The following is a 14,513-nucleotide window of genomic DNA, read 5'->3' as shown; positions in this document are numbered from 1 at the left end:
TTGCTTTACACTCTTTATCAAACCATGGGTTATGAGGGAGACCCTTCACTTGTTGTTGGTCTCTTTTAGATCACCCCATAATGACCTCTGCTGCCTCTTCTATTGCTTCACGAAAGGTAGCCCAATTTTCTGAAATGTTCTGGGATATGCATTTGTCTACTCAAATAGGCTATCCAGAAAAGTGGCATAATCAAATTTCTTTGTAACTTGCATTCGATATGCCCAACTTGTCGCCTTTTGGAGGCGTTGTGTAGGCATGTGTGGGAGGTCTAGACATACATGAATTGGAGTATGGTCCGAGTTCGGTGACCGAGCACCAATTTTAAAGTGTCCAATTAAATCCAATGGATTGTGGCTAACTAACGCATAATCATTAGTGCTTCTTCCATGGTTTGATGTATAGCATGTGTATGTTCCGGAGCTTGCACATTTCTTGGTGCCATTCATGACTACCAGTTGCATAGAATTCATCATAGATATCAAAGCCAAACCTTGTTCATTCATGAGGTGATCGCATGAGCATCTATCCCACATTGCATCTAATACGAGATCGCCATCTTTGTCTGCGGGATGGATTGAGTAGTCAACCAATTGAACCTGTATGTTGGCTATGTGAGCATTAAGATCCCCAAGTATCATCACTGCCCCCTTTGGTGTGTAGGTTGCAATATCTGCATATAAGTCGGCAAAAGGGTCATTCTTGGAGAGATTATGCAAATCATAGAACGGGGATTCCCGATGTGGGATGTAGCATCCCGCAATGAGCATCGATCTCCCAAATGTACATATCTCAGCCCATATGTATCGTTTGTGTTCATCTATCTTGCATATCTTAACCCAATTTTGCATTTCCTCCTTGTACATTATAGCAACACCCCCTTGCCCGCGCATCTTGGTACCAAGCCACCAAACCGAGTGTGTAATATATCCTTGAATATTTGGCAGTCTACATGTGTCCTGTTCCCATGTTTCAAGTAGAAAAAGTAAGTCTGCTTGTGGTAGAACCTCTATCAATCCTTCCCCTATGTGCCAAGGGAAACCTCGGCAATTCCAACTTGTGACGTGTATGGTCGTGGTCCCATGGGTTTCCCCCTGTCATGCTTCTGGTGATGTTGCCCCTGTGGAGGTGGTGTTCTTTTTCATTCGTTCTTCATATGCCTGTCTTCTTTCTTTTTGTTTCGCAGGTGTCCTGTCTTCACTGATGTAAATTGGGTTATCCCTTAGATAAATGCGAGCATTTTCGAGTATGATGGCTCTTTTATGTGCATCCAACATTGTGCATACAATTGCGCCATTGTTCTCCGGCCTCTTCTTACCCACACGGTGTGCCCCATACACCACTACATCATGCATGCCAAATGTGTTTGCAAGGAGGTCCATGACCTCCGTATTCAACATGAGTACTTTCTCATTGTCAAATTCGGGTATGCCTCGGATCACAATATTCATACTGCGTTTCTCTCGCTCATTATACTCTGTGTCATCTACATTTGCATACGTCTCATGTGTCTGCGGCATGGCATTTGGAGTACTTCTTACTACATGTGCCCAGGAGGTCATATTTCCTGTTGCATTATCACTCATGTGTGCAAGTTTCTCATCGTGTGTAGCTAGAGTGTCTTGCACATTGGAGACCTGTTTGCTTAATGCATCTTGCAGGGCCTGAATTTTCTCATCTTGATGTTGCATTTTCATATTCTGTATTTGGATTGTGTGCTCCAATTCCTGATTCTTTAGTGCAAGGTTTTTAATGTCCTCACCCTACCTCATCACCATTTCCTGTAAGGATGAGATAAAGCCCCAAATGTATTGCATCGAGCATATCACAGATTTCTTGGTTCCTGCACCTGTGTCTTCACATGTCCCTATATTTGTACTTGTACATGTATCCATCTTGGATGGGGGTGTTTGTTTATCCTTTGCATTCGTCATGTTTCTTGTCGGTGACGATCGCACGGAAAGCCCACTTCTCGATACCCGCAAGCTGACTGGTTCACTCATTCATATGGGTCGGGACACTTGCTACAATGGTGCGCACAGGGGTGACCCACAACAGTGGCGGGGGTCCACGCAACTACAGCAGCTTCAGTGCTTACAGGGGCTGCGCAGTGGAGTAGGGCTGGCGAGGACAGTGACGGGCAGGCAGAGCAGCTCATCAAGTGACGCGCGAGCAGCAAAAGGTCATGGCGCGAGCAGGGGGTGTTGACGCGAGCACAGAGAGAGAGAGAGAGAGAGAGAGAGAGAGAGAGAGAGAGAGAGAGAGAGAAATGAAATGAAATGAAATGTTATATTAACGTCTTCAAAAGGCCAGAATGACCTATGAGACCAAACTGATACAAAAGTGTTGAATCTGTTACAATGTCTGGGTACCTTAGTATTAAAGTACTAAGTGTGAAAAGTGTGAAAATAAATGTGAAAAACTAAATACAAAGTATTAAATAAACTTCTTAGGAGCATTCTGGGTGTCTGGCTAGAATGCTTCTAATCCTTTGTTGTAGTCTCCTCCGGTGAAGTGTGCTTCTGCATCTTGGTCGTGGTCGTCTCGATTTCCTAAGCTCAATCGCTCTGTCAATTAGGGTGCCTTTGGTATGAATGTGGGTACTCCTTTGTGCTGGCTGCTGGCCTCTTGCTTCTCCTTCCACTCCTGCTTCTCTCGATCTGAAGAAATCTGTGATCTGCCTCTGAGGCTGTAGTGCTCTTTGTCTTCTCATTAGAATATCCCTGTGCCGATGTAGTTCCAATAGGTACAAGCCTAAGCATCTTTGATCTTGGTATTGCATGATTCTATCTAGAGGTCCAAATCCTTCTTTAAAGAGGCAATGAAAAGCCACGTATCTCATAATATACTGTGCAGTGGCATATATAGTGTAATTCTGTCTCCGGCTCCATTCCGCATAACTTGCAAATTCTGCTCTCAGGTGGGATTCCCCTAAATCTGCCAAATTCAATTTCCAACCGGTGTGAGGATGTACAAATCTTACCAATAGCACATCTCAAACCATGAGACAGGTGGGTATCCATGTAACTCGAGCGAATCACAAATCCATCTTCAGATAGTTGTAGGAAGTTTTCTTTGTAGTCGGCCATCTTGGTGCCCAGTTCTTGTGTAGGGTCTACCCATGTCCTCTTAGTATCCAACTGTATAAGATCCTGTCGGATGATTTTATTAATCTCCGTTCGTGTAATTGCCAGTGATGGAGCCTCAAGAGAGTATTGGAAGGGGGGTAATCTTTCCATACTGAACCCATGTCTCTGAAACCACGAGGACAGTTGCACATACCAACATGATGTATCCCCTTTCATTGCCAATTGTCGAGAGGATTCGAGGGCCAGTCTAGTATATCGGCAATTATTTGTATCCCACAAACCATGTATAAAGGACATTGATCTAGTAAGAGCTTCAATTTCTATCGGAGGGGCCGCTAGTTCCGCTCGGGTAATCGCGTGTGGTACGGAGGCCTTGGCTCTAATCATTCGGGAAATCATAGATACCAAAGGTCTCTCCATTGACTTCCAATTATCCTGATCCACAGATGGTCCCCAAATCTGGACCCCATAAAGCATAGCTGAAGCCACCACAGTATCAAAGAGCCAAAGTTTTGTTCGTGGTTCCTGAAACTGCACTTGTGAACACATCCTCTCCAACCCTCCCAAGGCCGCAGAGGCTCTGGATAATCTAGCATCCGCTGCTTTCTTAAGAGCAAACTTCGGTCCTGCAAATACCACCCCAAGGTATGTGTATGCATCTGTGTACTCTACTGTATCCTGGCCATATGCAAATGTAGGTGCCGATCTCCTAACCCTCTGTGGTGTGGTGTTAAACACCATAACTCTGGTTTCACCCAAGTTTACCGACAGTCCACTGTCCTCCGCGAATTTATGTAATGCATCTAGTTGCCTCTGCATTCCATCTGTTGATTCTGCTATCAATACAATATCATTTGCATACAACAACAAAGGGATCCATGACCCTGCAAGTTGAGCACCTCTGTCACCTTCTCTATCAATGTAATCTGATACCTCATCTATGTACATACCAAATAAAGTAGAGGACAGTGGGCATCCTTGCTTTACTCCAACGGTGGAATGAACAATGTCGGAATCCCCTTCTTGAGTACGTACATAACCAGTTACTGACCCGTATAAGGCCATAATCCCCCAAATAATCTCTTTGGGGACCCCTAACTCTTGCATCCTGCGCATCAATCTGGCCCTTGGTACTGTATCAAAAGCTTTCCGAAAATCTACAAAGCAACAATACATCCTTCTCCCGTTTGCTCTTCCTTCCTCAATAATGGCTCTGAGCGTAAGAATATGATCTAAAGTGGAATAACCCCTTCTAAATCCAGCTTGTCCTGTTGCCCTTATGCCCTCATTGTCTGCCCATCTACTCAATTTTTGTTCAAGAATGGATGCGTACAGTCGGGTCAAAGTGTGACCTACCATAATGGTACGGTAGTTCCCGGGTATCATAGGATCCCCTGACTTGAAAATAGGTACGATAGTAGATAATTTCCAAGATTCAAGTAATCCTTCACACATGACCCGATTAAACAGACGAGCAAGGACTTCTCAAAGTATATCCCTGGCATGGATCAGATGTTCTGCTACTAAACCATCATGATCATATGCACTTCTTGTCTTCATCTTATCAATGGCTTTTTCCACCATTTCCATAGTAAAGAAAGTACTAGTAGCAGGGCATGGCTCTAGCGAATCTGGTAATGGAGGCTGTCTAGATACCATATATAATGATGTTACATATTGACCCCAGATCTTAGGAGAAGTAATCGTCGGAGGCGGAGAGTGCTCGTGAAATAAGCGCCAGGCCTCATGTGAGTCCTGACTCAAGAAGAGCTGATATAAATCCTTCTCCAGTTTGGCTAAAAATGCCCTTTTCTTGCGACGTACTATACGCCGAAGAGCAATCCGAGACTGCTTATATGTGATGATCCCAAGTGTAAGCTCTTTCTGGACCTAGGTTCTCGTCTCTCTGCATTCCTCGTCATACCAACTGTTTTGAGGCATGTTCCCAAATCCTCTCTTCTGATCAGGTTGAGTATGTGGGTATGCCTCTTGTGTGCTCCATGTAGTATCTCTGTTAACTGAGAAGTAATCTCCTCTACAGTATATACTGGCTCGATTGCCCACATCCTATTATAGATCTTTTCCACATAGACTGAATTAGTTTCTGGCGTGAAAGTATATCTTGTGTGTGTCTTCTTCCTTTGTACTTGAGAGGCATTGTATTGGAAGGAGATTGATAAGGTCAAGAGAGCATGATCCACTGCAATCCCAACCGGTCTGGGTCCCACCTTAAAGTCCTTGATACTAGAAATAAAGCTTGGTGAAGTCATGACATAATCCACTGTACTGGCCCCATGCCTGTGCGGGAAGCATGTGAATCCCCCAGATAACGGGAAATTCTCTAGACCATTAAGTATGGCCAAACCATGTATAGTTGCCATCTCCATGAGATGTCTCCCATATTCAGTGTGTTCTTTATCCTATGAGTTTCTCGTAAGCCCCCTCTGTGATAAATCCACTTCTCTGAGCATTTCCTCAAAAGTATCATAGAATATTGCTTTAGAGTTGGCCGTTCTGGCATTAAAGTCTCCTAAGAGAACGATGTCTCCACCTCTAGAGAACTCCCATATGTCATTATTCAATATGGAGAAAGGGGACTGTCCTTTAGGTGAGGAGTAGACTGAGGTACTCGGAGGGAAGTAGCATATAGCGATATATAGAAATCTACCTGTATCAGCTCTCATTCTCACCCACATATACCTTGCTTGCTCATCTTTCCTGATAATCTGTAGTAGTGGTTTTAGTTCCTCTTTAAATAAGACTACTACTCCTGAACCCCGGCTACCCTGTAGAGATCTCTTGTCTGGTCGACCAGCTGTTTCCCATAAATAACCCTTCACAAGTGGCATACGCTGTCCCGGTATCTGGTGTGTCTCTAAGTAGAAAACTATGTCTCTGTCCCTAAAGCTGTCTTCAAAGGCACCTACATCTAGCCTATATGATCCATTACAATTCCACGCCGCTATCCGAAGCGTCGCCCCATACGTCTCGCACCGTCATGCTGAGCGCTTTTCCAGAACCACTACTTTCCCTACTCATAAAAGGCGATTTTCCCCTTTTCTCTTGCTGCCCTGATCTCTGGCATCAACTCTTGCATGTGTGCCACTTGTGCCAATGTAAGGTCATCTCCCAGGAAAATACCGGTTTTCTTAAGAGTTGGCCTCTTCTTTAGAAATTCTTTCCTTATTTCTATATTTGGGAATCGGAGAATAAGTGCCCTATCCTTTACGTTTCCCTTCTCATCGATTCCTTTCTTGCCCACTCTCCATGCACTTGTGTGAGTAGGCTCTGTGATGCCCATGCGCAGTTCCTTCACTTCTTCATCTACATTCTCTTTGTCTTTTGACTCCTGTGACCCGCACATGCAGAGCCCGAGTCTTCCTTTTCTACTCTTCCTCAATGGTCATATTAATAATGGTAGAAGTAGGTGTGGTCTCGGGCATCTGGGCCTTCCCTTTCTTCGCATCCTCAATCCATTTCTCTGCTTCATCAACCTTTTCTTGTGTCTTCACAAGACGTTCCGCCCATGAAGATGCCGTTTTCGATTTCTGTTCATCTCCTTCCCGTAGAGCTTTCATATGATCCTTCATGTCCTCGAGCTCCTTCAGCACCGAAGGTTGGTTGTCTCCCTTCTCCTTAGTTGCAGATTTGCAAGCCGCAAGTTCTCCTTTTAGCTCCTCGATTATTGCATCCTTTTCCCCCATGTGTTTTTCCATATTTGTTCTCCATGCTTCAAAACTTGCTACTGCCTCATCGAGTTTCTTTTGCATAACGCATTCTGTTACATTTACTTCAGCCTTGATTAGGTTTCGTAATTCCGTTTTCAAGATCTGAATCTCCTCATTCTGTATCCCCCAGATCTCTCTCCTTAGTTCTCTCATCATGTCTCCATACATGGAGTTCCTGTAGCTCTCAGCGCTCGCGTGCATTTCCTTCCTGATGTCATCTCTCATGTAGTTTAGCTCTGATTTGAGCATCACCTAGACCTTCTCCATCATTAGTTCATCATGTATCTAGGACGTTTTCCCCACGCGTAATGATCCTGGTGATAGTACAGAATCTCTGTTTCTCCGCTTAAATGTAGCTGTTGTTTTTTTTGGGCTGGTGTAGCTATCTACACCCGGCCCTTCCCCTTCGGTAGGCGGATCCATCGAACCCGAGCCACAAATGTGGGGTAGGGTACTGGGGTACTAGGGTGAGGGAGTGAGAATAGGGCAAACTTTAAAAAATATATATATCTTAAGGCTTTTTACCATAAGGCTTAAAAATCTCTCTAAATTTGAACGTAAGAGCTATGACTTGCTACGCGTAGATGAAGGGGGGAATTTGCTACGCGTAGGGCTGCTGGGACTTGCTACACGTAGAACTTCAGGGCAGCGCGAGCAGGAGCCGGCAGAGCAGCGCGTGCACGACCTGTCTTGCTAAGGGCACAGCCTTGCTGTATGCTGCCCCGAGCCAGATGATAATCAGGGCACCGCCCTGTTGCCCGCTGCTTCGAGCTGGTGATGAAGAGGGCGTAGCCCCAAGCTGACCACTGCCCCAAGACCTGCGATGATGGTGCTGTAATGGCCTGTGGCCCCCGCAACAGTAGCAGCAGCGTGAGGGGCAGCCGACACACAAAGATGGTGCGCGCCTTTGGTAGCAGTAGTGTGAGCGCGAGCCTCAGGGCAGAGAGAGAGAGATCAGTACTCTTGAGAGAGTGGAAAAATAATCTAGAGAGAGAGTCATTGCATGGCATGGGAGGATTCCAGCTCCACTAGGTGTTTGGGATGGACCACCTGTCTAGAAAGAATATGTGGCTGCCAGAAGGATGCAATGATCAATTGCATCTTCGACCTAGACGACAAAAAGCTAACCCTAAACCTGTCACATGCATAGCAAGAATTTATCTATGATAGCTCTCAATTACAACAATAAATTGCATCAAGAAATAGCATACATGTTTTACTACCAAATGTAAAAAAGCATCTTTTCTAAGATGCATGAAGAAATTCATGCAGAAATGTTAGTACAACAAAGCAACTTTCAAATCTTTAAGCGAACATTTAGAAGGTGAATCAGATCATACTTGTACCTTGCTAGCAAAGCTGCATTTTTTCTTTTCCAAAACTGCAAAAATAACACCGCCCAAGAGACAGCCAACATAGAGAATAAAGGCGGAACAATCGCTTCCCATGACCTAAAAAAATCCCAGAACAAACACACTTCTTACATTAATCACAAAATCGCAGTAGAATATTGCTGGAAAGACTGATAAGCTGACCTGAGCAAGTAAACAAAAACATTACCCCATATTTACATAATAGAAAAATAGACCAGCAACTGAAGGGTAAAGAAGCCACTGTGTATACATCCCGAGAAACGTGAAATAGATAGCTATCTGAAACCATAAAATGACAAGTAATGTAAGTTCATCACCAAGCAAGTAAGTTAGCATGATAGCCCTGTAAATACAAAACGTTTTCTGAAGCTAGCATCACTGCTCTGTACATACAAAACATTATGTGAAACCTGGTTCTCAAAAGGAAGTAAGGCAAGATGCATAAGAAGATCTTTAACTAAAGAACCATTAAGTTGTGAGGTATTCATGTCACACACCTAAATAATGCCTACATGCTCTGTGTGCCCAGGTGGAGACATGTCCATGCTGAGAAGAGAGAGGGCAATAGAACAGCTTTTGCAAAAGATGAGCACGTGTGTGTGTTGTGTTGCGCGTGCATGCTCGACCAAAAGATAGAGGTACTCATGTCACAAACCTACACAATGCCTACATGCTCTGTGTGTGCTCACGTGGAGACATGTCCATGCTGAGAAGGGAGAGGGCAATAAAACAACAGCTTTTACAGAAGACATGTGCACATGCGTGTGTGTGTGTGTGTGTGTGTGTGTGTGTGTGTGTGTGTGTGTGTGTGTGTGTGTGCGCGCGCGCGCACGCGCATGTGCTTGACCAAAAGAAAGAATTCTCACTTGCATTCATATAAACACGGCAACAGATTCATTAGCCTTGGATGTTTTACGTGTGTCAAAGAACCTATCAGATGTCATACTTAAAAATTATTCGATTGGCATCCTAAGAAGTGTTAAAGATAGTTTCTTCTTTTCTTCATTTTGAGAGAAGTAGGTTGTCTTCACTGACGATCACCCCTTGAGAAGGATAAGAAACCTTTTTTTGGAAAAACTTTTTTTCGTGTTTAAAAAAAACCCCTTATCAGGAACTATTCTAATAAATGGCAGCCAAAGTTGTAACTTTTTCCTTTAAGAAATTTTATAAGTCACCGTACCAAGCCCTCTTTCAGAGTGGCATCCTGAAATTTAGAAGGAAGCAATCATAGTAGCTTTCGGCTCAAAAAAATGGGGTTTTAGTTTGTTCAACCATCCATATTGCAGGATATCCTCTTTAGAGTTCTTAATTTATTTTTTGCTTCAAAGTTTTAGAAGTTTCTAAGTTTTTATGTTTAAACAAATCATGCTTTTTACACAAAAAAAAAAACTCGGCAAGACAGTCCCACTTCCTCTCGGTGCAATTTCAACATGCATTATATGTGGGAGACTTGAGTGTGTGTTTCGGTTGGGTGCTCCATTACAGAGACCTTAAATTGTCCCCAAAGTGAGGATTATGTCATACAGTAAACCTGTAGTTGGACCCTAATTCTCAGCGAAGCACTAGAAACCAAGAGGCGTCAATTGCAGAAAAAGACCGAGGAGGAAGTGCAGTGTGTGTAGAAAGGCGGAGTAGTCATGGTGACGGAGGAGCTGGGTATAGTCAGGGTGTAGCAAGGAGGTAGTAGGGGTGGGGGGTGGAGCTTTGGATGATGATGATAATATCTCCAACCATTGGAACTAACGGCTAGCAAATATCCCAATCCAGCTAAAGCTATCTCCAAACTAAGGTGGTGGTGATCTAGCCATGGCGTCCCATAGACCTCCATCCATATCACTTGCCACGTGTCACTGCTCAGGCAAGAGTCCGTTGAGTGTGAAGTCCTGACCAACTCTAACTAACTGCCTATCCTATGCCAATGACACTTTAGCCCTGCTACAGGTTGCCCGCCACAAGACCACTCACCGTCTCGGTGAGAGGAAACACTGAGAAAACTACAATGTGGAGCAAGATTGATCCGGGGGAAAAATCAAAACAGCCACTTGAGAGGAGGGGAAGAGGGAGAGAAATCAATGCAGAACATTTAACCGCAAGCTAGAAGTGAGGATTTGAGAATTGCAAGCTGAGATTACAGCTTCAATTGAGGAAGTGTCACACATGGCCGAAGGTATAAGGAGCCTTGGAAATTGAATTGTCACAAAATGGTGACGTGGCAAGGTATGCACAACAACTTTGCACCCCACAGTTTTTATCATGCAAGTACTCCCTCAGTTCCCCAAAGTTTCTACACCTCAGCCTCAAATTCCATGCAGCAACCACCTCGTCCCCCGTTTCGTCCTTCCAATCGGCCCATACTCTGCTACAGATGCGGAGAATATGGGCATTATCAGAGCAAGTGTCCTTTACCCGAGGGGTCCCCTCCTTGTCGTCATTGCCCTGATTCGAAGGATCACTACAGTAAAGATTGTCCCAAGCAAAGGGCATCCACGTCTTCAGGCTCGACTCAGAACCAGCCCGAATTCACCTTTCCGAAGATAAATTTGATTACTGTGAACACCGTGCCTCAACCTTCACCTGCTACTCATGTGGTTAAGCCTCTGCAAGTGGAGGAGCCTCCTGGTGTCCTTACTCGGGCACAAAGAGCAGCTCTTGGTCTCAGTCTACCCACAGGTCCACCTCGCCAGTCTCCACTTCCTCACTCTGGTCTACCTGACCCAAAGGACAAGTCCTTCCCAATTGCTTAGAGCAAACCAACTTCCTTGTTATCTGACATTGATGGAGCCTTCTTAGAAGCAGTGGCTGACTTGGAACAGATTAAGGTCACAAAAGGAGCCCAGTTCGAAGGCGCCAAGCCCACAGCAGAAGCCATCTTGAAAAATACTTTTCAGCAGGTGTCACTATACGACATGCTAAGGCTCGATGCAACACTTAGAAGTGACACCCTGTCAGTCATTCAGTCTCTGTACCCGGGGGCTGGGCCTAGTGGCGGGCACCTCCCTGTACAGCCCTCAGAGTCCTATTTGATTTCCTATCCATCTGCTCCCCTCACCGATTATAAAAGTCCTCGCCTCACTGTATCTATTCTTGGGCACCAGCTATCCGGCGTCATCGTTGATGGAGGATCTGGAATCAATTTGATGCCCGAATTCACTATGATGGCCTTAGGTCTAAAGCCTACCCGACCTGCTCCTTTCACTGTTACATTGGCTGATCAGAGAACAGTCTACCCAGTGGGCATAGTCGACAAGGTGCCTCTGAAGGTACAAGATTTCCCTTTTAACTTGGATTTTGTGGTAGTTAATCTTTCCCAGGTAAAGGGAGGTTATCCCTTGCTGATTGGTAGGCCATGGCTGCGACATACGAAAGCACTTCACGACTGGGGAACCGACGCCATGTGGATACATACTCCTGGCTCTCCAATGCAACAAATTCGTCTCGAAGGAGGTATGGATCCGGTCGTTCAGCATAGCTCTTTGTCAGTAGAGTCCAACCCTAACTTGGAGCAGCCGGTCCCTCCCGATGGGTCCGATGAAGACTTACTGCAGTGGTTAGAAGCCACCTCTTCGATGCCATGCTATGTAGTCTCTCTTCAACCTTTGCCAACAGATTCACCCTCTACCCCTGATCCTACATCTGAAGCTACACCTGAGACCAGGAATCCCAGTCAGCCAAGTGAGCCAGAACCAAGTGGACCAGTCTCAAGTGAGTCAGAACCAAGTGGACCAGTCTCTGGTGCCCATCCTTCAGAGGGTCCCTTGATGGAAACCGTCGGCCTGGGTGAGCCTATAACGCACCATAGAAGGGGAAAAAAGTCTCCCTTGCAAGAGTTGGCCAACACCCCAACTCCCTCCTTAGCCTCTACTCCATCTGACTCTCCACCCATGCCGGAGCACTTTGAGGTATCTGAGGATTTACCATTTGCAGAGCTTCCATCAGGTTGGTTGCAGGAAGAGTATGCTGATTTCAACATTGATCAGACGCCAGCTCATAATGTCCAAAGGCTAACAGAGGCGACACAGTCTTCTCCCCCTGACGCAGCCTCGACCACTGCACCGCCTGACCCAGTCAGAGAGGTCAACCTAGGCGGCCCTGACAACCATCAGCCCATCTTATTAGCCACTTGGTTATGGGATCACCCCGCTCTACTCGGCCTGGTAATCTCCTTCGTGCGCTCTTTCAAAGATGTGTTTGCCTGGTCTTACCACGATTTAGAAGGAATCCCAACAGAGCTAGGAGTCCACACAATTCCTCTGGTTGAGGGGGCTAAGCCGGTCAGAGGACGGGCTTACAAACTGAATCCCAAGTATGCAGAAGCAGTCAAAATCGAGTTGGAAAAAATGCAAGAAGCAGGTATTATTGTACCAGTAGAGCACTCAGAATGGTTGTCTCCTATGGTTATTGCCCCAAAGAAGCAATCCAACAAAATTCGAGTTTGTGTCGACTATCGGGCTCTGAATAAGGTCACAATCCCACAGAGAGGATAGGATTGGCTATAGCACCACAGAGAGGGAAGGATTGGCTATAGTGTATGCTCTACACAAATTTCGTCACTATTTGCTAGGGGTCCACTTCACAGTTATCACTGATCACCATGCCTTGCGCTATCTGTAAATAAGCCACAGGTTGCAGGTCGAGTATGGCGATGGCTCCTCCTATTCCAGGAGTTTGATTTTGAAGTGGTGCTCCGTCCTGGTAAGCATCATGTAATGGCTAACCACCTCTCTCGCATTTACACAGGCGAAGAAGCTACCGGGATTGCGGATGACTTTCCAGATAGCAGTCTTTTTAAAATAGATACAACACCGGAATGGTACGGCGAGGTCCTACATTTTCTATCTACTGGGCTGTACCCAGAGAGGGCATCCCCACTGCAAAAGAGGAGATTGTTGTTGAAGTCCAGGCCTTTCACTCTAATTGGGGGCCAGCTCTACAAAGCGGGACCAGATGGTGTTCTGAAGCGTTGTGTCTCGCCTCATGAGGTGGAGCATATTCTGGAGGATGCCCACAATGGTCCCACTGGTGGCCATTACCCTGGTCACATCACTGCTTAGAAGATTCTACAGAGTGGTCTGTGGTGGCCCTACATTTTTAAGGATGCAATAGCATATTCTAAGGTTTGTGATGTGTGCCAGAGATGTGGGCCGAAGCCGAGTAAGCAATCCAACCGTCCTTTGCAGGTCTCGATGACGTGGCTACCTTTTGAGAGATGGGGTTTGGACTTTGTGGGACCAATATATCCCCCGGCTCAACCAGGTAATCGCAAATATCTGCTAGTGGCTACAGACTATGCAACAAAGTGGGCAGAGGTACTAGCGACAGTAGATTGCACTGGCAATACAGTGGCCAAATTTTTATATGAAAATATTTTATGCAGATTTGGATGTCCCTTAGAGATCACCAGTGATAGAGGCAGTCATTTTGTCAATGACATGATCTCAAATTTGCTGGCCAATTACAAGATTTTTCATCGCAAGTCGTGCTCTTATTACCCTAGAGCCAATGGACAGGCCGAGAGCACCAACAAGGTTCTGATCGCCCTATTGAGGAAAGCATGTCATCTCCATCCAGCATCGTGGGCTCAGGCTGTGCACGGCACTCTTTGGGCATACCGCACATCTTTCAAAGCAACAACGAATCAAATGCCTTTTCAACTCGCTTTCGGTTTGGAAGCCATAGCTCCATTTAAGTTCAACTCCGGTTCCCCTAGGGTGGGCAGTCTGCGTGCAAGTTGGGGCATGGAATCTGCCTCTATCTCCCGTCTCACCTTATTGGATGAGAGCCGCCTTTTAGCTTCTCGTGCTCTGCAAGCGGAACAACTTCGTCGCAAAGCGTGGCATGATCGCCACCTCAGAAAGCCAAAAATAACACAAGGCACATTGGTGCTACTCTATCAGGCAAAATATTTGAAAAAAGCAAAGAAGCTGGTTCCAGCTTGGCGAGGGCCCTTTAGAGTACAGGAGGTTTTGCCATAGGGGGCTGTCCAGTTAGTCACTTTGGAAGGCGTTCCTTTGCCACTGGTAAATGGCTCCAGAATCAAGTGCTATTACTCCTCTAAGTAAAGGGTCTGCAACTATCCCGCCATCTGTAGGTTCTATGTCCCATCTCTCTCCTCCCCACTATCTTTCCATCAGAACGGGTGTTCTGTTACTGTCTCAGTTATGCTCTCCTCACGACTAGCTTTCCACCAGAATGGATGCTCTGTTACTGTCTCAATTTCTGCTATGTCTGTAAGTTTCCGCCTTTATATCTTTCTCCACTAAGTCCTGGTAATTGGGTATTATCGGGAACTTCTACAGTCCAGTCACTCCTCCTCTAATCAGTCACT

General features: G+C 45.6%; 1 protein-coding gene across 2 annotated transcripts in view; it reads right to left on the bottom strand.

Annotated features, from left to right (window-relative positions):
- Positions 1-14,513, bottom strand: part of LOC147439854 (anoctamin-like protein) — a 151,767-nt gene that overhangs the window by 78,527 nt on the left and 58,727 nt on the right. For both annotated transcript variants that reach the window (XM_086485586.1, XM_086485587.1), the window contains exons 7-8: positions 8,376-8,467; positions 8,162-8,266 (exon numbers count right to left, since the gene is read on the bottom strand). In XM_086485586.1, the coding sequence (XP_086341712.1) occupies positions 8,162-8,266; positions 8,376-8,467 (197 nt within the window). The remainder of the gene's footprint in view (positions 1-8,161; positions 8,267-8,375; positions 8,468-14,513) is intronic.

Source organism: Adiantum capillus-veneris, chromosome 16 (assembly GCF_014529385.1).
Source record: "Adiantum capillus-veneris isolate H3 chromosome 16, ASM1452938v2, whole genome shotgun sequence".
NCBI classification, from domain to species: domain Eukaryota; kingdom Viridiplantae; phylum Streptophyta; class Polypodiopsida; order Polypodiales; family Pteridaceae; genus Adiantum; species Adiantum capillus-veneris.
This window is presented reverse-complemented; position numbering and strand designations above follow the sequence as displayed.